General features: G+C 35.2%; 1 protein-coding gene across 3 annotated transcripts in view; it reads right to left on the bottom strand.

The window, feature by feature from the left end:
* Positions 1–24830, bottom strand: part of MON2 (MON2 homolog, regulator of endosome-to-Golgi trafficking) — a 116672-nt gene that overhangs the window by 66906 nt on the left and 24936 nt on the right. For all 3 annotated transcript variants that reach the window (XM_005886921.2, XM_005886922.3, XM_070370527.1), the window contains 9 exons: positions 24532–24659; positions 23237–23368; positions 22228–22357; positions 20285–20382; positions 18752–18877; positions 11884–12078; positions 1595–1719; positions 1081–1217; positions 153–306 (listed from right to left, as the gene is read on the bottom strand). In XM_005886921.2, the coding sequence (XP_005886983.1) occupies positions 153–306; positions 1081–1217; positions 1595–1719; positions 11884–12078; positions 18752–18877; positions 20285–20382; positions 22228–22357; positions 23237–23368; positions 24532–24659 (1225 nt within the window). The remainder of the gene's footprint in view (positions 1–152; positions 307–1080; positions 1218–1594; positions 1720–11883; positions 12079–18751; positions 18878–20284; positions 20383–22227; positions 22358–23236; positions 23369–24531; positions 24660–24830) is intronic.

Below are 24830 nucleotides of genomic sequence, written 5' to 3'. Positions count from 1 at the left end.
ATAGATAAAATTCTCAAAAGATAACAGAAGAAAATTACTTCTTAAATTTGTTAGAAATAGTATGTCTAAAATTTTAAGTATAATGCAGAGAAAAATACTTTAGTATAAAATATAAACTCCATTCCTTACAAAATAATGCTACTACTACTTACTATGTTGCTTTAGCACTGCCTTGTACTGTTACAGTCAGAATAGGTATCCAAGTTCCTCTATATTCAAATGCTGGTAGCAAAGTAACACCTCCACCAATCCCCAACATTCCTGAGTTAGCTGGTGCTGAGACAGGGCCACCTGAATTATTGTTACCTGTCAGACAAGGGAAAGCAATCAAAGATACCAATTTACTTAAGTACAAATCTGTAATATTCAAACACCTGTTCAGTTTTTTTTTAATATTATGCTGTAAGAATGGACACTGCGCAAATAAGTGAAATTTATCAATCCTATTTTGGTTACTAGAGCGTCTCCTGGTCTACCCAAAACACCACTTCCTTCTTTATATCAAAGGTACTAATAAGTAAAAATACTGACAAACATTGTAACGTATTTTTTGTTAAATCATCTTTTAGTAGAGGTAGGAATAAAGAATAAAAAAGGCCACTAATCAGAAAGTTAAAAATGAAAGTGAAAGAAGTTAAAGGGAACAAGAAGTTATACACTGATTTCCAAACTTAAATTATGTTCACCTGTTACATTAAAAGAAAGACTGATAGATACTACCCTAGTAGTAACCACACTCTTTAAAGAGAGGCACCAAATGAAGATTCTTCTAAAATGAAAATTAGTACCTAAACTTGTGTTCATATGTGATGAGAGGAACTGAAAGTATATGAGAAGAAAATATATTCTAGAAAGAAATAAACACAGCTACCTCGGTGTGATCAAATTACTCTTTAAGTGTAAGTCTTTATACTTATATATAAAATATAAAGAAATATAAAATACTATAAAGTAAACATATATAATACTTAGGTAACCCAAATTTCTCTAGTCAGAGGATTTCGATCAGTATCTGCTCAGAATAGTGAATACTGTAAATTATGGCAGGATATAAAAACCAAAATGTGACTTAGCCTTTACCAGCTTGATTTGTTGCAGCAGGATTTCCGGTAGGAGGGACAAGAAACAAGGACTGGATAAAAGATCCCAGTGCATTCACAATATCACGAAAAACCTTGGTAGAATGCTGTTTCATATCATAGGACTGACAAAATGACCTGTAAAATAATTTTGAATGTTTCTAGAGAAAATATATATTAAATTTTTTTACATTTTTTAACAGAAAATAATGGTGATCAATCAGTCTCAACGCTATACTTAAAACTTCTTCATTATACTTGAGTGACTTTACTAACTCTGGACAAAGGTTCAGAATAAGGTCAGTGTCCTAAAAATATTATCTTGGTCGTATTAACTCAGTAAATTCAACTGACAGAAATCACTAATCACACTTTTTGTCCATACCTACACCCCTCTATATACATACTATATACAATTTTCTTTGTTTAGAAATCATTATTTGGAAATAAATAAACTTTCCCTAGTAGCACAAATATTAACCTATCCATTTAACAAAATATTGCTGAGGTTTTACCTCAACAACTGAGGCTGCACACAAAGTCTATGTATTGATTCCACTGCAACAGCTCGTAGCCACTGTGGTTTATCTGCATCCAGAAATTTCACCAGAAGTGACAGAAATATTTCACATTCAGTTACCTAAAAAAATATAAGATTTTTAATAATATTTCTTTAAATCTAAGAATAAGTTACATTCTTGTTCTTAACTTAGTCCTATGGACAAACCAAATACAACCTTTTAATTTTAAATAAATTATGATCCTTAATGGGCAGTGGAGAAAAATAAGTAGTTATATATGGAAAAGATAACAGTCAAAATAAGCAGTGTCTCTCTAAATAGATCCTCAAAAACTCACACTACTGATCTTCTAACTTCGTTAATCTTTTATCCCTATTCTTTAGAAAGCACACTGCACCATCAGCCTGTCCTCATTCCTGGAACACAGCATGCATCAGGTATGCTCAAGCACCCTTCAGTATACCAAAACATTCTTCATATGATCTTATGCTGCTTAGGAAACAAAGAGGCAATAAGCCAAAGAATGTTTAGCATATATTTTCCAGTAGGAAAACAAGAAGGAACTTGTGGCAGTTGACAGGTGTAAGTTTATTTAATAAAGTACTCAGAACAAGGCTAGGTACATGGTGTTGCTTTATTAACTACCAGTTTTTACCTTTGGTATTAAACCAACTCCTCTGCAAGCTGTTTGTAAATTAGTAATGCCATTTAAAGCATATTTCTGACATTATTCATTAAATGTCTGATAACTGAATGAACAAACAAAAAGTAACCAGTTTATTCAAAGGTTAATGAATTGTTTCTGTTATATATTTGTTGAGGACACACTGGGACCTCATGGAGGTAAGAATTAACTTGACACTGTGGTTGCTAGGCCAAACTGAATCGTACTCCTACACCAAGGACAGCAGGTTACTGAACGTTTCAGTTGGGGGTGCCCCAAAATGAGTGAGCATAATGTGGGGCAAGGAATTTTGAGACTAGAGTAGCCCTCAGGATTTTAGCCCAAAGTCTCAGCAGCTGGTATTTTCTGACTTTTAGGTAGATGCTTTAAAAATAGAACATTATCATGAGGATAATGTCGGAGGGATAACTAAAAACAGTATAATCCTTAGACTGCTATGACTGGGAAGTCACAGGCAGAGGTTTGTGACTGCCCTAAACTTGATATGGTTGAAAAGCAGTAGGATCTTAAGTCACATGGCTCAGCTTCTTTATCCACCAATTTTGATGATAACAAGCCAGGTAATCTTCTTACAAATAAAGGATAAAAGAACCTGCACCTTGCTGAGAACTCAAATGAGAAAAATGAAAGAGTAGAAATGCCCCTAAACATGGCAAAGTGACGTGCAAATATACACAGTGCTTATTATTTTTTTCTAAATAAAACTACTCCCTTTTATTAAAGAACTAAAAAAGAAAGAATCATCCTAGTGGCTCCCTGGGCAAGAGTTATATCTACTGAACAATTTTAACATGAGTAAGTCCTTCAAAATGTATCTTATCTGTTTTAGAGTAAAAGTGGAATTAAAAGTGGTGGTAGAATTGAAGGCTCTTAGGTTATACAGCCAGAAAATAAAGTATCTCAGAAACATCAAGTATATAAAAGCAAAACAAATTTTTAAAAAATAGTTGGCTGCATGGGGTTTTTTACTTGCAGCATGCAGGATCTTTAGTTGTGGCACATGGGATCTAGTTCCCTGACCAGGGATCAAACCTGGGCCTCCCGCATTGGGAACCCAGAATCTTAAGCCACTACATCACCAGAGAAGTCCCATCAAGGGAATTATTAATGTTACAAAACTTGCCTTGAAGAGTTTTCTTTCATTTCCTCTCCTATGAAAAAAGTGACTACAGTATAAATCAAACACTCAATTTTATACTATAGCCACTAAAATCTTGTGATTTGGGCAAAAGGGAGAGACTTTCTTCTGAGGACTGGAGCTTTGTTCTCACTTCCTCCCTCCCTACCAAGTGTGAAACTCTGACCAGAAAGGTAGTGGCTGGGGACAATGAATTGCTCTCAAGGGTATCAATGGAAGGTGCCTTATGAATCTAAGTTAAAGCTTTCCCCCAAGAGGTTGCACTTGTATGAAACAGGTATCTGTGGCCCACGTCCAATTCTTGTGGCACAAAGGTATTTCGTGAACACCATCGTACTAGCATGAAGGGTGATGAATGTTTCTGAATTCCTATAGTCCTTTGGTACCAGACAATAGTCAAGAAACAACTGATTTTAAGATGAATCAAAGTCATCCTGGTGGAAATTCTCATCGAAATATCACATACATGTCTGTTAGGGACTCAAGTATCTAAAATAACTGTATGCTTAGAAGACAATGAAGAAAGTCTTGGAGAATATTTAAATGCAAGAGTCTATTTACCAGGGGCTGTTTAATGTTAACAACCTTATAGCTAGTGGATTTGTTAGTGATAAGATCCTTTGTGAGAGAAATATATATATATATACACACACACACACACACAGAGGTGGAAAATGAATTTACCCAAGTCAATTTAGCTAATACATTCCTTTTTAAAAGCACTAAGTCAAAGGCAAAAGAGACAGATGCTAGACACTAATAATTAAGTTTAGTAAATTCCTTAAAGGTACCTTCCTAAAAAAAGACATCTGGGCATGGAGCCTAAGCATATTAAAAGAGCAGAAGAGCACCTAACTCAGATGATAGAATGTGGAAAGAACATGGTGCACTGGCTACATTATATCTGTACCTGAATGACTGGAGCATTCTTATTTCTTCTGATCACTCGACATATTAACAGAAGATGAGTTATCTTTACACTCCTGAGCTACTATACAGAGTAAGATATAAGCTAGTGAATACTGGGGGAGAACACTGATTCTTCAGTGTAGTGGTTCCCAAAGTGTGGTCCATGGACCCCTCAGACCAGGGGTCCCTCAGACCATTTCAGGTCATCTGTAAATCACACTATTTTCATAATAACACTAATATATTACTTGCCATTTTTAATGTATTGACACCTATACTGATGATTCAAAACAATGATGGGTGCTTTAGCAAGATTCAAGGCAGTAGCACCGAACTATACTAGAGTCATTGTATTCTTCACCATTACATACACTTAATAAAATTAAAAGGGTCTATTTTACTTAAGGACCACAAGTACAATGAACAAAAATAAAGTAACAAAATACTTGTTATTGATAATTATTAAGCCATTGATTTTTTAATAATTAAATCAAGTATTGATTTTATTAACTCTGATCCACACATGCATGTATTTATAATTTTCTGTGTATTTGTCACAGCAAGTACACATGAAGTACTTTTGCTGTGTATCAAAGTAAAGTGACTGTCTGAAGGAAAAGTACAGCTGCAAACTGACCTAGTCGCTTTTTTTCTCCTATAGAGACCATTTTAACTAAAAGAATATATGGCAAATTATGACTATTTAGACTTATGTACACTGTAGACATTTTCTCAAAATTTAACAAAATAAGCTTGTCACTTTTGGGGAAACAACTGACAGTATTTATTGTAAATGATAAGATTCAAGCTTTCAAACAAAAATTAGAATTTTAGAAGACTTGTATCTGCTCCTATGACCTGGGCAGCTTTTTAATAATGGAAGACTTTTCTGATAAATGGTTGCTGATATTAACATTGATATTAACATGTGTGATTTTGGGTACTGTACAGAGTGTTAACATTTGGAACATCTGCTCAATCATAATAAATGACTCATCAGTAAAGGATACAACTGAATGAAGCACCAGATGAATCAATGAATTTTAAAATAACAGGGTATAAAAATGTAATACAGTTTCATATTTTTCACCTTTCAGAAAGTGTCACTGGTTCAGTTTGGTACAATATCAATATACTATTGATATACTATTGATATACAATAATATACTATTATCTGAAAATGTCATTAAAAAAATTCTGCCTTTTCCAACTATATACCATTCTGAGGACAGATTTTCTTTATATGCTTTGACCAAAACAACATACTACAAAATAATGAAAACAGAAAAATGTAGGAGAATTCAGCTATCTCTATTAAGACAGACATTAAAGAGATTTACAAAAAGAATATAAAACAATCCTTTTTGTTCTTTGGAAAATATATGTATGTTTTGCAAAAATAAATTTTTATGTTAACATGAAATGGGTTTTAGTATCACTCAGGCAATTTTTAATACGTTAACTAATATTAGAAATAATCCACATAAATGAAAGCACCTCAATATTTTTAGTATAAAGGTGTCCTACAACTGAAAAGTATAAAATTACTACTGGAGGGTAGGCCTTTTAGGAGATGTATCATTTCCAAGTTTAAATAAGGACAACACAAGAGAAATAAGAAAGAAGAATTCCACGTAAGTCACATATCTTACCCCACAACTATCACACTTCTAACTTTTGACCTTGGAGAAACTATAACATCTGAACTGCTGCACACCACTGAGCAAACTCTCAACCTAACAAATTTTAACACTGAGGAATTAATGTCCTGTGTGAAGAATTCATCTTTGCAACACAGTCCAAGAGCTGCCTTGTTGTGAAGGGACGTTTTATCAGTTGGTGATCACTCCCAATTGATGAGTGAAAGACAAAGTATGCTTTTCTCTTCATTCAAGCAGCAATATTTGATCTTTACTGTAGCTGGCTGTGCGGTTCTCTCTCCTTATTCTGCTCCCTAAATCAAGGAGACTAAGGTCAAAATACAGAGAATGGTAGAGGAGTAGTACAGGAAACTTGGCCTTGGAAAGAGGAAGATATGAGAACTAAGAAAACAGAGAAGTATAAAATGCAGTGAGGCTAAGAGCTTGGGTTTCGGGGATATAAAAGGATTACTTAACATCCTAGCTCTGCAGCTTACGAACTGTATGATCTCAGGCTAACTACATAAATATCCTGAGCCTCGTTTTTTCATCTGTAAAATAGAAATACAAATGTCTGCTGTATAGAGTTGTAGTAAACTCCAAATGAATAAATGTAAAGTACTTTGTAATACCCAGAATATTATTCATTCAATAACATAAATTTCATCCAAAACGGAAATTACTAAAAATAAGATTTCTGTAGCTCTGAAAAAGTCACTGGATGAACTGCTAGATAACAGAACTGGTGGACAGAAACCAAGTATCTTAGTCTGCTCAAGCTGCCGTAACAAAATACCTGGGTGGTTTAGACAACAGAAATTTATTTCTCACGGTTCTAGAGGCTGGCAGTCTGAGATCAGGGTGTCAGCATGGTCAAGTTTTGATGAGAGCTCTCTTCCTCGCTTGCAGATGGCTGCCTTACTACTGTGTCTTCACATAGCAGAGAGAGAATGCTCTCCAGTAACACTTTGTATAAGCTCACTAATTCTATCATGGGAATCCTACCTTCATGACCTCATCTAAACCTAATTATCTCCCAAAGGTCACATCTCCAAATATGATCACAATGGGGCTTCAAAATATAAATTTTGAAGGGATAAAATTCAGCATCAAGTTTCATAAAAACAAAATATAATTAAGCTGGTAATTCCTGACTTGGAAACAGAAATAAAATGTGAATTCAGCATTTGTCATGGTGAAGATGTAAGAATGCTGCCTTATTGTGGAGAACAGGAAAGAGAGTGGGTTCTTCATTACTGACTAGTGGATATGAAAAGGAAAGGGGAAAATGTCTTCTCTTCCTAAAGCCTTATCTTAGTTAAAACCTGCATTTTAGAGAGGGAAGAGAGAGAAGGCCTCCTAAAACAACTCTGATAATATTTAGGGAATCAATAGTGAAGTGACATATATTTGGTATAGTCACAGATAATAAACTCTGTACATTTGTTCATCAGGGAAAGACTTCATTTCTCCTTCAATTTTGAAGGAAAGTTTTTCTGGATACAGTATTCTTGACTGACAGTTTTTCTTTCAGTACTGTGAATATATCATCCCATCCTCTTCTGGCTGGCAAGGTTTCTGCTGAGAAGTCTGCCGAAAATCTTATGAAAGCTTCCTTGCACATGAACAGTCACTTTTCGCTTTCTGCTTTAAATGTTTTGTCTGTGACTTCTGACAGCTTGATTATAATGTGTCTCAGTTTGTTTCTTGAATTAATCCTCCCAGTGGGAATTTTTTGAGCTTCATGAATTTGTATGTTCCTTTTTCAAATTTGCAGTTTCCGCCATTAGTTCAAATAGGCTCTTTGCCCCTTTCTCTCATCTAAAACTCCCATAATGCATTAAACATATATGTTGGTCTCCACCCCTGATTTTAGGAGGGCTCCTAAAACCCTTGTAAATATGGGTGGCTAGGACCATTTTTTGTTCTAACAACTGATCTCTGATCCAAGTTCCTGACACAGAACTTCTAAATCCCTCGGAATTTCCTGGGTGACAGGATTATCTTTTGTTCTAATGAGGCAACTCTCAGTGAACTCTGGGATAGAGTTTGGTTACCAGAGAGACTAAGCCATGATTAGAAAGCTTGGTACTTTCATCCCCACTCGCCATTCCCTGGAGTGGGGAGATGGATGGAAATTGAGTTAATAATCAACCATGCCTACATGATAAAACCTCCATAAAAATCCCCCAAATATGGAGACATCACCGTATGTATGTTTTCACCTGCCTGTTCACTGGCATTTTAAAATGTCCTTTGTAATACATCAGCAGTAGTAAAATGTTTCCCTGGGTTCTGTGAGTCACTTTATCAACTTATCAAACCCCAAAAGGGGGTCATGGGAACCTCCAATTTGTAGCCAAGTTACACAGAACTAGTTGGTAACCTGGAGATCCACTACTTGGGAATGGCATCTAACACAGGGGACAGCCTCATGGGACTGATACCTTAATGCATGGTACATGCTAAGTCGCTTCAGTCGTGTCTGACTTTGTGACCCTACGGACTGTGGCCTCCCAGGCTCCTCTGTCCATGAGATTCTTCAGGTAAGAATACTGGAGCGGGTTGCCATTTCCTCCTCCAGGGGATCTTCCAGACCCAAGGATCGAACTCATGTCTCTTACATCTCCCTCACTGACAGGCAGGTTCTTTATCACAGGCACCACCCGTGAGGCCTTTGCTAACTCTCGTAGATGTCAGAATCCAACTGAAATGTAGGACACTTGGCTGTCATAGAATGGTCAGTGTGGGAAAATATTCACACATTTGGTTATAGAGGTATTTTGAGTGTGAAAGTAAAACACGGTGTATTTTTCTTAGATGTGCATATATTGGTCTACTTGATGGTGTCCCATAGGGTCTGCTCATTTCTTTTTCTTTGGCTCCTCTGACTTGATAATTTCAAATAACCTGTCTTCAGCTTTGCTCATTCTTTCTCTACTTGATCCAGTCTGCTATCTTCTCTAGTGAGTTTTTTCCCATTGAGTTACTGTATTTTTCAAATTCAGAATCTGGTTCTTTTTTAGTTTCTCTCTTTGCTGACATTTTGTTCATATACCATTTTTCTGACTAGTTTTCCATGTTCTCTTTCAGCTATTAAAGCATCTTCATGATAGTTATTTTGAATTCTCTGTTGGGCAACTCACTGATCTCCATTTCTTATTTACTTTGGCTGTGCTGGGTTTTGCTGCAGTAAGCAGGCTTTCTCTTGTTGCAGTGAGCAGGGGCTACTCTCTAGTTGTGGTGCACAGGCTTCTCATTGAGGCAGTTTCTCTTGTTGTGGAAAACTGGCTCTAGGGCATGTAGGCTTTAAAAGTTGCAGTGCACAGATTTAGTTGACCCCAGCATGTGGAATCTTCCCAGATCAGGGATCAAACCATGGTCCCCTGCACTGGCAGTCAGATTCTTAACCACTGGACCACCAGGGAAGTTCTGATCGCCATTTCTTGAAGGACAATTTCTATACATTTATCTTCCTCCTTTGGGCCATGTTTTCCCATTTATTTGTATATATTCTTATTTTCTGTTCAAATTTGGGCATTTGAAAAAATAGCCAACTCTTTATGTATTGTTTCTGTACAGGAAAAGATCTTTATCAATCAGCCCAGCTAGAGATTTTGGGGTCCCCTCTAGCTTTTTGTCAAAGTGTATTCTCTGGGTTTGCGTGTAATCTCCAATACTTTGGCCACATGATGAGAAGAAGTGATTCACTGGAAAAAGACCCTGATATTGGGCAAGACTGAAGGCAGGAGAAGGGGACGACAGACGATGAGATGGTTGGATGGCATCACCAACTCGATGGACATGAGTTTGAGCAAGCTCCGGAAGTTGGTGATGGACAGGGAAGCCTCATGTGCTGCAGTCCATGGGATTGCAAAGAGTCAGACACGACTCAGTGACTGAACTGAACTGAACTGGTGTCTGTGTTATACTATAATCTCCCTGGTACTGCAAGCCACAGGGTTTGACTTTGTTCTCAGCAGATCCCTGGCAGCCAAATATGTTGTGGCCTTTCTTGTCAGTGTCTAAGAGTCAGGTAAGACAAAAATCAGTTCCTTGAGCAGTACCCCAAAAGTCAGGATATTGGTTGCACATTTCACCCTTTTTTACATGAAGGAAAATCCATAAGTTAGGAATTTTCTCTTGATCATACCATGCTATGCCAGGGTGGGATGGGGTATGGCAGGTAAGTGCAGTGGGCTTTCTTACCCACTCTAATGAACTTATTTTGGCCCTAAACCTGACTGGGGCGCTATAATTTCTAAGCTAGTTTCTGAAGTTCACACAAAGGCAATCTGTTCTGTGTATTTTAAAGTTGGTGTCTCTGTAAGGGAGAGTGCCTAGAGCTTCCTATTCTATCACTTGTCACTCTGATTTACATTTTTTTAAAGTTTTATTTGTGGACTGAGACAAACTGTAAATAAATACAATATAGAAAATACAACAACTAACAGATATAAGCTTTCCATCTTTAGAGAAACTACCTTTCTTTAACTTTCAGCAAATGCTGACGGACCTTTCCAAACTTCTAAAAGTAAGGCTCCCTCCTAGGTCAGTAGGGAAAGAATCTGCCTGCAATGCAGGAGACCAGAGTTCGATTCCTGGGTTGGGAAGATCCCATGGAGAAGGAAATGGCAACCCACACCAGTATTCTTGCCTGGAGAATCCCATGGACAGAGGAGCCCAGCGGGCTATAGTCCGTGGGGTCGCAAGAATCAGACACAACTTAGCGACTAAACCACCACCACCAATCAGTATAAAGACTCAGAGAATCTCCCTCCATTTTAACTGTATATAATTAGACAACAAAGTCTTGGTTTATCAATTAAGTATAATTATTGGAAATTATATCAAATACTTACATTTGTGGGGAACAATGATTTTAATTTTTTAAAGTTAGAACAAAATAGTCCAAGCCAACAATGATGAGTACACCAAAAGACTCTTAAACCCTTGGCACCAAACCCCGATAGTTTATAGTTCCCTAAATAGCAACACATTCTGAGATGACTTAATTTCCTACAGCATTTCCAAGCAATATATTAAATACCTTACAGATAGATCTCATGTGGCCAAAAATTATTATAACTACAGTGCTTATAAAGATTATTTCAAAATGCATTTTACATAAATGGATTTGGACAATGAAAAGAAAATCCATGATAAGTGTACAATATAGAAAACAAATTTTCTTAAAGTTTCCATAGAATTTAGTATAAACTACTTATACTATCTAATAGTTTATGACTTTGGTTATCGCTAACATTTAGCATACTGACTTTTCACAGTAGATGATCAATAACCAATTACTTTTGTTAATTAAAATTAAGGATATAAATTTAAAGAATTATAAACTGCTGAATTTGACTTAATATAAAATTTTTAAGTCAAATTCAGCAGTTTATAATTCTTTAAATTATATATTCAGAGAATATACCATTTTCTCTGAAAAATATTATTTCAATATTTAAGAGTCAATCATTACACGGAATTATGATCAAGAATATCACAATATATCTTGCATCCAAAAATGTATGTAAAATAGATATAATATTGGACTGAAGATAAAAATTAATTTCTAATGCTACAATTCACCAAATTTTATAACAGGTCATATGTATGGTGGTATTAAAAAAAAATTGGCAGTGGCAGCCTTGGAGAGAAGAAAAAACAAGAACTAAGAAAATAATGAGGTATAAAATGCAATAGGGTTATGGAGTATAAAATACCACATAAACATAAGAGAGACTCAAAGAATGAACTTTCAAATACCTTGGAGATTACCTATAAGTACTCAAAAAAAAAAAAAAAGAAGTTTGCTTAACTGAAGTAGCTAAATACACTATAATAAGATCATCTTTGCAGAAAAGGCTTCATGCAATTATATAAACACATGAAAATTAACACTTACCAAAAGACTGTAAAACTGCTTAATCAGAACAGATACTACTCTCAGCAAACGCATGCAGATAGGAAAATATGGTTTTTCAACTGGTGCTGGAGAAGATGAAGTGCTGGAACCTTGTCTGAATTTTATATTTGGAGAAAAGAGCTTTATCACAAGAGGACATACTCTTTCTTTGAGGAGGAAACTAAATTCCTGATGCTATTTGCAAAGATTAAAAAAAAAGAAAGAAAAAAAAGAATTGATTTACTTTGTACTTAATGCTTATAAAAGTCTCACAGTTAATAACCAGCTTCAATAATCAGTGTGAATAAAATTATAAGTTTATATAGCTCATTTTAAAGTTTACACACAATTCTGAAATTAGGATTCCTCTTTGAGAATATAAGATCAAATGATAATATTTCAAGAAGTTTTAAAAAGAATTGAAATTTAAAAAAAGAACATTTAATAATTGTGGAATTAAAATGATGTTTATTACTAGGAATTTTAATTTTAGTAGGACATTAGAAATTCCAGCAATTAAAAACATGAAAAACAAAAGAAAATAGATTTTACAAATTCAAACAGATAAAGCATTTAAACAGGAAGCGGAGAGGAGAAAATTTGAATAATACAGTAAATAAATTACATAATTCAGACTTTATTTTGTGAAGATAATTCTATTCACAAGCAGATTTATTAATTAATATTTTGTTCTAGTTAGATCACTTGAACAGAACACAATGAGTTGATAACAAACACAATGACAAACAAGCATAATTATTTTAAAGTCTGAGAATCTTACAGAGAATTCTTAAATATTATTTATAATTATGGCATATTACACAGAAAACCTCCCTTAACTTGTTAATTTGCTCAATATATTAGCCAAAAATAGTCTTGTTATACTGACAAAAAAAGGTCCAGTCTACAGTCAATGTTTAACCTCAAATATAAAAATTATTCTGTTGTTTTAAGCAACCCAGTTTCACTGAGGCCGAGAACAAAGATACAAAAATAAAAACCAACCAATCCAATCCTTTAATCTTACAGAAAAGGAAAGATAAGGCACAGAGTAGTTTTTTTTAATTTGTAAAATGTATCTTTTAAAAAATCAGATTAATTCAAGAAAAAATACAGGTTCACTAAGCAGAAAAAAGGAAAGAAAACACAGAGAAGTAAAAAGATAAAAATAAAAGTTTTGCTTAGTATCTCCCAGAGATAAGTTAGTGAGTCACTGTTGACTCCAAATATATATCTTTCTAGATTTTAAATTCATTTTAATGTAATTTTAATTCTTCCCCCCTAAAAATGGGATCTTATGGAGGGTGTTCCTGGTGGCTCAGTGGCAAGGAATCCGCCCACTATGCAGGAAATACGAGTTCAGTCCCCGGTCCAGGAAGATCCCACATGCCATGGAACAACAAAGCCTGTGTGCCACAACTACTGAGGCTGCATGCCCTAAAGCCTGTGCAGCACAACAAGAGAATGACTGCAGTGAGAAGCTTGTGCATTGCCACTAGAGTAGCCCACGCTCACCACAGTTGGAGAAGGCCCACACACAGCAACGAAGACCCAGTATAGCCCCCACAAAAATAAATTTTAAAAATAAATTTTTTCTTAAGTTATGTGATTTGAAATTCTACATTCACATCTATAGTAGTTTCATTGACTGACAAAATGAAAAGCATAGTTAAGTCCGTTTTCATACTTTGCTAAATAGTCTTCAGTTCAGTCGCTCAGTCATGTCCGACTCTTTGCGACCCCATGAATAGTAGCATACCAGGCCTCCCTGTCGATTACCAACTCCCGGAGTTCACTCAAACCCATGTCCATCGAGTCGGTGATGCCATCCAGCCATCTCATCCTCTGTCGTCCCCTTCTCTTCCTGCCCCCAATCCCTCCCAGCATCAGAGTCTTTTCCAATGAGTCAACTCTTGGCATGAGGTGGCCAAAGTATTGGAGTTTCAGCCTTAGCATCATTCCTTCCAAAGAACACCCAGGGCTGATCTCCTTTAGAATGGACTGGTTGGATCTCCTTGCAGTCCAAGGGACTCTCAAGAGTCTTCTCCAACACCACAGTTCAAAAGCACCAATTCTTCAGCACTCAGTTTTCTTTGTAGTCCAACTCTCACATCCATACATGACCAATGGAAAAACCATAGCCTTGACTAGATGGACCTTTGTTGGCAAAGTAATGTCTCTGCTTTTGAATATGCTATCTAGGTTGGTCATAACTTTCCTTCCAAGGAGTGTCTTTTAATTTCATGGCTGCGATCACCATCTGCAGTGATTTTGGAGCCCCAAAAAATAAAGTCTGAAACTGTTTCCACTGTTTCCCATCTATTTCCCATGAAGTGATGGGACCAGATGCCATGTTCTTAGTTTTCTGAATGTTGAGCTTTAAGCCAACTTTTTCACTCTCCTCTTTCACTTTCATCCCAAGAGGCTCTTTAGTTCTTCACTTTCTGCCATAAAGGTGGTGTCATCTGCATATCTGAGGTGATTGATATTTCTCCTGGCAATCTTGATTCCAGCTTGTGCTTCTTCCAGCCCAGCGTTTCTCATGATGTACTCTGCATAGAAGTTAAATAAGCAGGGTGACAATATTCAGCCTTGACGTACTCCTTTTCCTCTTTGGAACCAGTCTGTTGTTCCATGTCCAGTTCTATGTACTAGTTAACTCATAAATATTTCAGACAATTCCTAAAAGTTTTATATTAACTTTTTCCCCTCACATTCAACTAACTACAGCTATGTTTCCTAAACAACCCCCACCAATCTATATTCCATCTCCCTTTAAACTATTCTTGTTATATACATCATGATGTATTTATCTGTGGCCAAAGCAAATACTGCCCTAGCAGTCTTACCAAATTTCACTGAAGCCCCTGACATAACTGATTCCTAAAAGCAATGCTCAAATGCATTCCCACATTTCTGGCCTCCGTGCTGAGTCTCTCCTGTGTGCTCATCCTCTCGTGCCCACCGTTTAACAACGAGGTCCCTCAGAGCTCCAGAATATCAGGTCCTTGCTACCACATCATCACAACAGGTGACCTCACTCACTCACATATGTGCCAGTGAAGTTTAAATTTGTAACTTCAGCCCAAAACCTTACTTTCAAGCTCAAGATATATAAATCAAACTACTATTCTGTGTACACTTGGGTATTTCCAAAGGAGTAAGTTCAAAACTGAACATACTACCCTTTCCAGCAAATGTTCTCCTCATAGAATATTCCCTATGGCTCAAGCCATAAAGTTGGAAGTCATCTTTGATTAATAAAATATATCTATAATTCACTAAGTTCATTTTGAAGAAGGTAAAAGACTGCCTATTTCCTCACATTTCAGTGCTTTATTCAGCATTTACTTGCCAACTGTATTATGTATGTCAGGAATTGTGATATTCTTGTTCAGTTGCTCAGTCATGTCCAACTTTTGCGACCCCATGGACACACACCAGGCTTCCCTGTTCGTTACCATCTCCCGGACTTGCTCAAACTCATGTCCATTGAGTCGATGATGCCACAGTCATCTCATCTTCTGTCGTCCCCTTCTCCTACTGCCTTCTATCCTTCCCAGCATCAGAGTATTTTCCAAAGAGTCGGCTCTTCACATCAGGTGGCCAAAGTATTGAAGCTTCAGCATCAGTCCTTTCAATGAATATTCGGAGTTGATTTCCTTTAGGATTGACTGGATCTCCTTGCAGTCCAAGGGACTCTCAAGAGTCTTCTCCAACACCACAGTTCAAAAACAACAATTCTTCAGTGCTCAACCTTTTTTATAGTCCAGCTTTCACATTCATATATGACTACTGGAAAAACCACGGGATTTTCCACAGTTTGTTGTGACCCACTCAGTCAAAGGCTTCCGCATTGACAATGAAGCAGAAGTAGATATTGTTCTGGAATTCTCTTGCTTTTTCTATGACCCAACAGATGTTGGCAACTGGATCTCTGATTCCTGTGCCTTTTCTAAATCCAGCTTGTACATCTGGAAGTTCTCAGTTCATGTACTACTGAAGCCTAGCTTGGAGGATTTTGAGCATGACCTTGCTGGCATGTGAAATGAGGACAACTGTGTGGTACTTTGAACATTCTTTGGCACTGCCCTTGTTTGGTATTGGAATGAAAACTGACCTTTTCCAGTCCTGTGGTCACTGTGAAATTCAGGGTTAAGCTCAATTTTGTCCCTGCTCTTGCAGAGCTTATTTTCTAAAAGAGAAGGCCGATCCTTTCTTAGAGTCACTGCTCTAGAACATTCTTTTCCAATACTACCTATTTCTCTCAACTAAATACTCTTCATATTTCAGGTAAAAGCTTCACAGCCTTCATTCATCACCAACTCTCCACTAGGTTTGGTACCTATGTCACTCACTTTTATAGCACTTTTTATACTTTTCCCTCATTGCACTCATCACAGTTTATCATTCAGTAATGTTTTGATTCTAATTAGACTGATAAGCACGATAAGGCCAAGAATTTTATCTATCTTAAATACTGAACCCTTTGCACTGAACACATTCACCAGCAGATTGTAAGGTATTGGTAAATTCTGATTGGATGAGTGAATAATGAGTGAATAAAAACAAATATTTATCTCTTGAAGAAAATTTCGTAGGAGCAATTTTTAAATTTATTTTTAATTGGAAGATAATTACTTTACAATATTGTGTTGGTTTCTGCCATATATCAACATGAGTCAGCCATAGGTATACATATGCCCTCTCCCTCTTGAACCTCCCTCCCACCTTTCCCACCTCATCCCACTCCTCTAGGTTGTCAGAGAGCACTGGATTGGAGCTTCTTGCTTCATACAAATTCCCACTGGGTATCTATTTTACATATGGTATTGCATATGTTTCCACGCTACTCTTTCAATTTGTTCCACCCTCTCTTTCCCCCACTTTGTCCACCAAGTCTTTTCTCTATCTCTGCGTTTCCACTGCTGCCCTGCAAATAGGTTCATCAGTACCATCTTCCCAGATTCCATCTAGGTTTCTTTCATGTCTTAGCTATTGTAAATAGTGTTGCAGTGAACATGGGGGTACATGTGTTTTTTTCAATTATGGTTTTCTCAGGGCATATGCTCAGTAATGGGATTGTTAGGTCACATGGTCGTTTTATTCCTAGTTTTTTAAGGGATCTGTAGGAGTAAATTTTAGGATCTTACACAAGGTAATTCTTTTTTCTCCTCTGGATTATAGCAAGAAGAATAAAGTAGAATAGACTTATTTTGGGCACAATAAATCTGAAACTATTTTTTCAAACCTTTCCCTACAAAATTAGAAAATGTAATACAAACTACAGAAATTTCTAATTCAAATTCATTTACCAGTTCATTCACTCATTTATTCAAATATATGTCAAATACCTGCCATATGCCAGGCACTATTATAGGTACCTGTACAACACTGAACTAAGTCCCTGCCTCATAGAACTTACTTTTTTATGAGGGGAAAAAATAGATCAACTCATGTACAAACACATATGTCAGGAAGTAATAAGAAAAATGACAAGGAGTCAGAAAGACAAGAGTGCTGCCAGGAAAAGAAGCTGCCATTTTACAGAGTGGTGGGGAAGGTTTGTCTGATATGTTGACCATTGAGTAAAGTCCTCAAAAGTATAAGAGAACAATCTATATGGGAGAAAAGTATTCCAGGCCCCGGCAGCAGTAAGTACAAAGGCCTTGAAGCAGGAGTCCACTTGGGTCATTTAGGAACAAAAATGACAGTGAGGCTAAAGGATGAGGACACTCACAAATGATGAACCCTTAGACAAATTATTTAACCCTCAAAGTCTTAGCTTCCTCCTGGGTAAAATAGGAATAATTGGTACTTCAGGTATTTGTGAAGATTAAAGAGAGTATGATATGTAAGGAATTTGGCAAAGTTTAGCACGGAGTAGGCAGTCAAAAGTGGTAGCTGTTACAACTATCAGTTTATACAAGATTATGAATCAAGTTATACCTTAACTTCTCCTATGCTAATACAAGAAAGGGAATCCTCAGTTAATATTGTTCAATACCACTGAAAGCACTGAAGACTTATCTAATATGGACAAAAACTATAAGCCATGTAGTAAAGATTTCAACACCGACTCCTGGGCTAAAGGGTCTTCTACTTTTGTGGCACTTGATTCACTTGTGTTGTTAGGTAAGAGCAAAGATCAAATAGCTGACCTAGGGAGGGGCCACATATTAGGGAAAGGAGCTAGAGTACAGTTAAAAGTTCTCAATTTTAGTTCAAGATCTGCAAATAACTAAAAAACCCATGTAAATCACTGAATTACTTTTAGACTTTAGCTTCTTACAAGTAAAATGAGAAGTTTGAATTCTTTCTCACTTTTTTCCCTATCAACTGTTTTGAAATATTCTGCACAGCACATTAAATTTATTAAATAAGCATTGATGACTTTTTTTCCATTTAAATTACGTAAAAGCACACAGCTGCATACAAAAATTAGCAACAACTTTTAAGGCTTTTAAATATTATAAAAAAGAGTTCACATCACAAACATTATAATATGTATCAGATCAGATCAGTTGCTCAGTTGTGTCCGACTCCTTGCAACCCCATGAATAGCAGCACGCCAGGCCTCTATATATAATATATAATTATAAACATTATAAAAAGAGCTCCTTCATACACCCTTAGATTGGGAAATGCTTGACCAGACAAGACTCTAGGGTTTCCTTCTAACATTAAAATTTCAAAATGCTTGCGCACAACAAAAGTTAAAATAACAGTAGATTATTATGTCTAAGGTCTGAAGCTATAATTTTTTGCATCTTTTAATGTGGGGGAAAAATACATCTTGCTTTCTTTAAAACTATCTCTGAAAAAAATGAAAGATTAATTTTGTTGCAAGATACCACAAATGGTTTACCTGTAAAAAGACTTGTGGAAAATCATTCAGGACTGATTCAAGTAATTCAAGGCCAAATGTTCGGGTCATTTCTGTCATACCTACTAGCCAGTAAGGGGCATCAGCATTAACCAACTGACAAAGGTCCTGGAAAATAAATCAAACAATAAATAAAAAATAAATAAAATATTTATTTTATATTATTTATTTTATATTTTATATAAAATATAATGCAAAAACTAATGCAATGTCCTTTTCAAAATTCATAGCTCATAAAAATTATTTCAAATATCTCTTATCAGGTTTTATTCCTTATAAATTAAGTATTGATAATTCAAATTTTAATTAATTGTATAGTTGATTATGTAAGTAACCTTAATATACAGAGTAGAGACAAAATGTTATTCTAACATTGCTTTAAAGACTCTCTAATCAAAATTAATAAAATTTTTAGCGCAGGTTAATCTCATTTTATTCATGACAAGTAATGTAAAAATAGAGCAGAATTTAAGTAAATATTTTAATTTTCCTATTAAAGGAAGTATTTTATATGACTAGTCATTCCTAATATAACTAGTTCAGGATTTCACTCATTTTATTTCCTTAAAGTGAAACATAACATTTTATCATGCTAATTAGGTATGCTGCTGCTGCTGCTAAATCGCATCAGTCGTGTCCGACTCTGTACGTCCCCATAGACAGAAGCCCACCAGGCTCCTCTGTCCCTGGGATTCTCCAGGCAAGAACACTGGAGTGGGTTGCCATTTCCTTCTCCAATGCATGAAAGTGAAAAGTGAAAGTGAAGTCGCTCAGTCGTGTCCGACTCTTAGCGACCCCATGGACTGCAGCCTACCAGGCTCCTCTGTCCATGGGATTTTCCAGGCAAGAGTACTGGAGTGGGGTGCCATCGCCTTCTCCGGCTAATTAGGTATAGATGCTGTTTAATGTTTTAGACAGATAACACATGCTTTCCAAAAGTTCTTCACCACTTAGTTTTTACAAAAGACCTAGATTAACATCTATTTTCTTTAACCAGAAGAAATCAGACTTTCTTTAAGCAGAAGAAAATCTGAAGATTTTCAATTTTCTTTAAAAAAAGAAAAAAAAGACAAAAATGAAAACCATGTTCCGCATTTGTTTTGCAAGCAGCCCATAACAGAGGCTGCACACCCCACCCCCTCAGTAGCAAGAGTGGTACCTTCAAGTTCTTTCTCCAGGAACTATACTCAGCATCTCAGCATCAAGCTGCCAAAGCTCTGAGCTGTGTGTGTGTCTGTGCTTATCTTGATTTATTTTGTGCATTCGTTAGGTAATTGTGTCCTAAGGTAATTGCTTTTTCACTTAAGCCATTTTGAAGTTTCACAGAAATGTGCTACTATCAGATAGTGGAGGAAACTTGTACTACTTTTTTCTTTTTAAATCTATACTACTTTTTGACACTTTAAAACGACAATGAAAAAAAAAACACTTAAAAATTAAATCAGATACAAAATTCCAAAATCAAAAATTCACACAAAACTATATTATAAAAATTATTCTTATCAATGGAAATACCTGGAAAAGCATATATGCATCTTTAGCACAAGGTTTGAGGGTACTGACAGATCTTCTGTTACTATTTCCTTGGACTAGTACTGGTTGGTCTGTAATATCTGCAATCAAAATAAGAAGGGTTTTAGGAGTTCTTGGTGCTTTTAACAAATCATATATACTGCCTAAAAGGTATATTGAAAATAAGTATGTATTTACAGAATTATAAACTTTAAGTTCACAACCATGCCTCCAAAATGGAAAGAAAAATTGGGAATTACATTTTTATACATATCATAAAAAAAAAACTCTTCACTATCTCATGTTCATTTTAATAAGCTTATTATCTTTGTCAATACATATGATTTTCCTAGTACCCCTTTCTCTAGTCATTTTATTTCATGGATTTGAAACCCATGTCATATTTGAATGTATCTTTAAATATCAAACATATAAATATTTACCACAGTTAATTTCTCTATAATCTCACCATCTTCAAGAGAATTAACTGCTTGACCTGCCATTAAGTACTATGTCAGTGACAGCTATTGACTAGCCAAGAGTCACCTAGAATGGGGCTTCTCAATTTCTTTGCATATTAACAAGATACTATTTCCTGTAAGTCATGGCAAACTGTTTCGAATAAATCTTGACTAATGACTACTTGAAAAGGAAGAGGTTCTAAATATTTTCTACCTTATTAGAAAGTATTAAGTGTGATATTAGACACACAGCCAAACTATCAATTCAGAAATTATATTGAGATTATGGTATATAAGACATTCAAACTGGAGAACTGCTCTGTTTTATCCTCTACGTTTAATTCCTTTATATTTCAAACTGTTAGAATTCCACCTGCATTTCCCCTTGGAAAAGTGAGACAAAAGTTAGTGGGAATATCTTAATAAACAAATAGATGAAAAATGCCTGAAACAGAATGTGAAAAATTTGACCAATGGTTAAATTCAGATAAAGTGAAATAATTATTAGAGTAGGCAGAACTATTATTATTTACTAGTATTGCTATTTTTTTTATACCAATATTACCAAAATAACACCAAATGATATGAAAGACTGTATAATATCAAGAGTTTAGGGGTGAAAAAAACTTAAAAAAAAGTTTAATCTTCCGTTTCTTGACTCCATAAAACAGAGAGGCTGTTCTTGATGATAGCACCTCATGATTTTTTCAACTTATCACGTGGAAAAGTTTTACTTTTCATCTAATAAGGATAACAAATAAAAAAACTTAAAATTTATCAAATTATAAAAATTATAACAGAAACAGTATCTATAAGCTCTGTGACACGATATGTTTCTAAGTTTTTAGGAAATGTTTCAAATTATGAAAATGTTAAAAATTACAAATAAAAGGATTTGATGAAAATATGAAGAGTAGGCTTTACACTAATAAATATTCTTGATTAATACATATTAATAGGCAAAGACAAAAATTCACATGAGGGAAACTCACTTTTGAAAATTTACTTTAAAAAAATAATTCAAATCGAAATATATATGTAGGAAGACACTCAGAACAATACTGAACTACAGAACATAAGTAGTTCATTAAATTACAGAATAGCCACAAAATATAATGCAACCAATTAAAATTTCAATTACAAAAATTAAAATGTAACACAAAATAATCATATGTACCGTTTGGCTAAAAATACTTACGATGCAACACCTTGTATAAAATGTGCTATTACCATCTTCAACATAAAACTTTGAATATATTAGAAATAAATACAGAAAACAGGGTCCACTTCTTAGGGTGACAAAATTGTGAGAGATTTACCTTTTGGTTTGCCATTATCAGTAATAAAGACGTTAATACACTTTCTAAAGTATTCTAATTATTAGGTAGCCTAAGTTCATAGGGGAATGGCAGACAATCATTAAATGAATAATCATGGACATGAGAGTCACCCACAGGCAAAAGGAAACAACTTTCATCACTTTACCTCTGTGTCTTTCATCTTCAGCAACCATCCTCTCAAAAACAACAGTAACAACTTGTCGCACTGTAGCAGCAGCTGTATTATTTGTAATATTATCTTTTGTGAAGTGTAATCGAAAACAAAGAACAATTGCCTAAAAAAACAAGATTCATTTAGCATGAAATAAGTTGATGAATATGGTTATTATCTTTATCTGATGTAACCGCAAATAATTTATGTTTTGCTGTTTCAATCACCTTCGCTAAAAGTATAAAAGTCCCACTCTTTTATACAATAAAGCTACAGAAACTTCAGTATTTTTAAACAATTCAAACTCTCAGTGAATATAAAGACACATAAGATTAGCAAAGGTAATGTGAAATGCACCTTTTACCCTAAATAATAAACTATTAATTGAGGCTGTTTTTACATTACTCTCTGTACTTTCTGTTCTTTGGAAATATTTCACAATTAAAAAAAAAATTTAAAGATGAAACATAATATAACAGTTGTTATATGTTTCAAAGAGAGTAGGAATGAGAAAGAGCTTTCATACATGCAGCCTTATCTAGTATTAATGCCAAAATGACACTTCTCCAGCTGCTTCAGGGGCAGACTTAAGTTATCTGGCTTACATACATTTTACATGTGAAATTATTTTGAAAGGGGGGAAGAGAGAGCTGTCAGGAACACTCAAGATAATTGTGGACAACATTGATACCTGGAAACAAATACTGTTTTCTTTTCTTCTTTCTCTATTCCTTTTCTTCTGCTACTTTTCTTTTTCCGTATTGTATTCATAACCAAGGCTGTCAGCTATATCCAAGGGAGTCTGTTTAATCACCCTAACCTGATATCATCTCTAATCTGTGGAAAATAAGGCACTGAAGGCTTTTAACATGCAATGTGCATTATCACAATAGCTACAGGAAAGTTGCTTTTAGTTCAAACAGCACTAGGCTTTCCTCTTTCGGTCAGCTTATCCAAATACTGTCCCAAAGCCCTTAATGAACTTGGACAAACAGGTTCCTACCTTAGAGAGTGCCTCATCATGAACTACTGTATTGGTTGTTAAAAGAACAAGAACTGTTTGAAGCAGCTTAAGTTCTTCAAGACTATTTTCCATTAGCTGCCAAAGCATGTTAATTATATTTCCAGCTGCAGTCTGTAAAACAAGTATTTTAATTATTGTCAACAAATAAAATATAGGTATGTTGGGTCCCTAAGCAAGAAAAAGTATGCAAATATAATCTTACCTGGAGAGAATTTCTTGATCACATTAACAAAAACCTATGTTTCTAAATCTATAGATCCAAATACACATCTCTCAACTAATTCAAGAACTGCAACCAATTAATTTTCTTCTCAAAAAAAATGCTTTAAGATTTAAAATGTACCATTTGAATATAGGCAAACAGCAACATGCAGTTCTGAAATACCTTGCCAAAATCAAGGCTCATTTCTAAAATAATAGGGGTATATTTCATTTGGACACTTATGAATATAAACATATACAAATTATGAGTCTGTTACTGTATTATTTCATTGACAAGACGGAAAACGAGTTATAGAAAAAATACAACTCAAATTAACAACACATTTACAAACTCAATTAAATCTGATACTGTTTAGAATGTTATACCAAAGGCAAAAGAATTTACCATTTCTATTAAAAAGTACCCTACGAAGTACAAAGTTAAGCAGACAAGCAGGATGCAGATTCATACTAATACAATGTTTTTCCTGTTTTTACCATCATGAGGTTAGATATGAATACCCTAAACGAGCAACACTTCAGACAATCTAGGAAATAAAGTCATGATTTTCTCTCCTACCTTTAAAAAAGTAATTCATGAATGATATTCTTCATCACTGATATTGAAAATTTGCTTGGTTCTCAAAATTATCTATATTAATGAACTATGGTGGCACTAGTGGTAAAGAATCCTCCTGCCAATGCAGGAGACACAACAGATGAGGGTTTGGGAATATCCCCTAGAGTAGAAAGCGGCAACCCACTCAAGTATTCTTGCCTGGAAAATTCCATGGGCAGAGAAGCCTGGTGGGCTACAGTCCATGGGGCCATGAAGAGTCAGATACAACTAAGCAACTGAGCACACATGACTTCTTAAGATTCCAAAAGATTTGACAAAATTTAGCCCATCTATACTGAGTGTTTAATAATGAGACAATTTGGCAACCTTTGAAAATGAAGCCATGTCCTTCAAGTACTGATTTATATTAAATACCAGGCATGTTTTATTCTCTCCTTGAGAAAACTCCTGATCTGATTGTAGGTGCACAATTCAGATAAAATCTTCACATTACCTCAGATACCACTTCATGGGACATGAGTCTCTGAATGGCAGCCAAACATAGTTGAGTGATCTTTGGTTCCTTGGTTCCACAACCCATTAGAAAAGGTTGAACAACCTCTGAGCTGTTTTCCTTCAATGCTTTATTTAGAACACATATAAAATAAAAATTTAAACATAATTCATAAATAAGAACATTTTTCACATAATTACAACCAGTAATGACAATCTTAATAAAAATCACTTAATATAAAATAAATATGAAAATAAAAATCAAGCAGTAAGAGTTAAAATACTTCAGACTCTATACCT

Source organism: Bos mutus, chromosome 5 (assembly GCF_027580195.1).
Source record: "Bos mutus isolate GX-2022 chromosome 5, NWIPB_WYAK_1.1, whole genome shotgun sequence".
NCBI classification, from domain to species: Eukaryota; Metazoa; Chordata; class Mammalia; order Artiodactyla; family Bovidae; genus Bos; species Bos mutus.
Note: the sequence above shows the minus strand (reverse complement) of the source record. Positions and strands in the feature narration are given on the sequence as shown.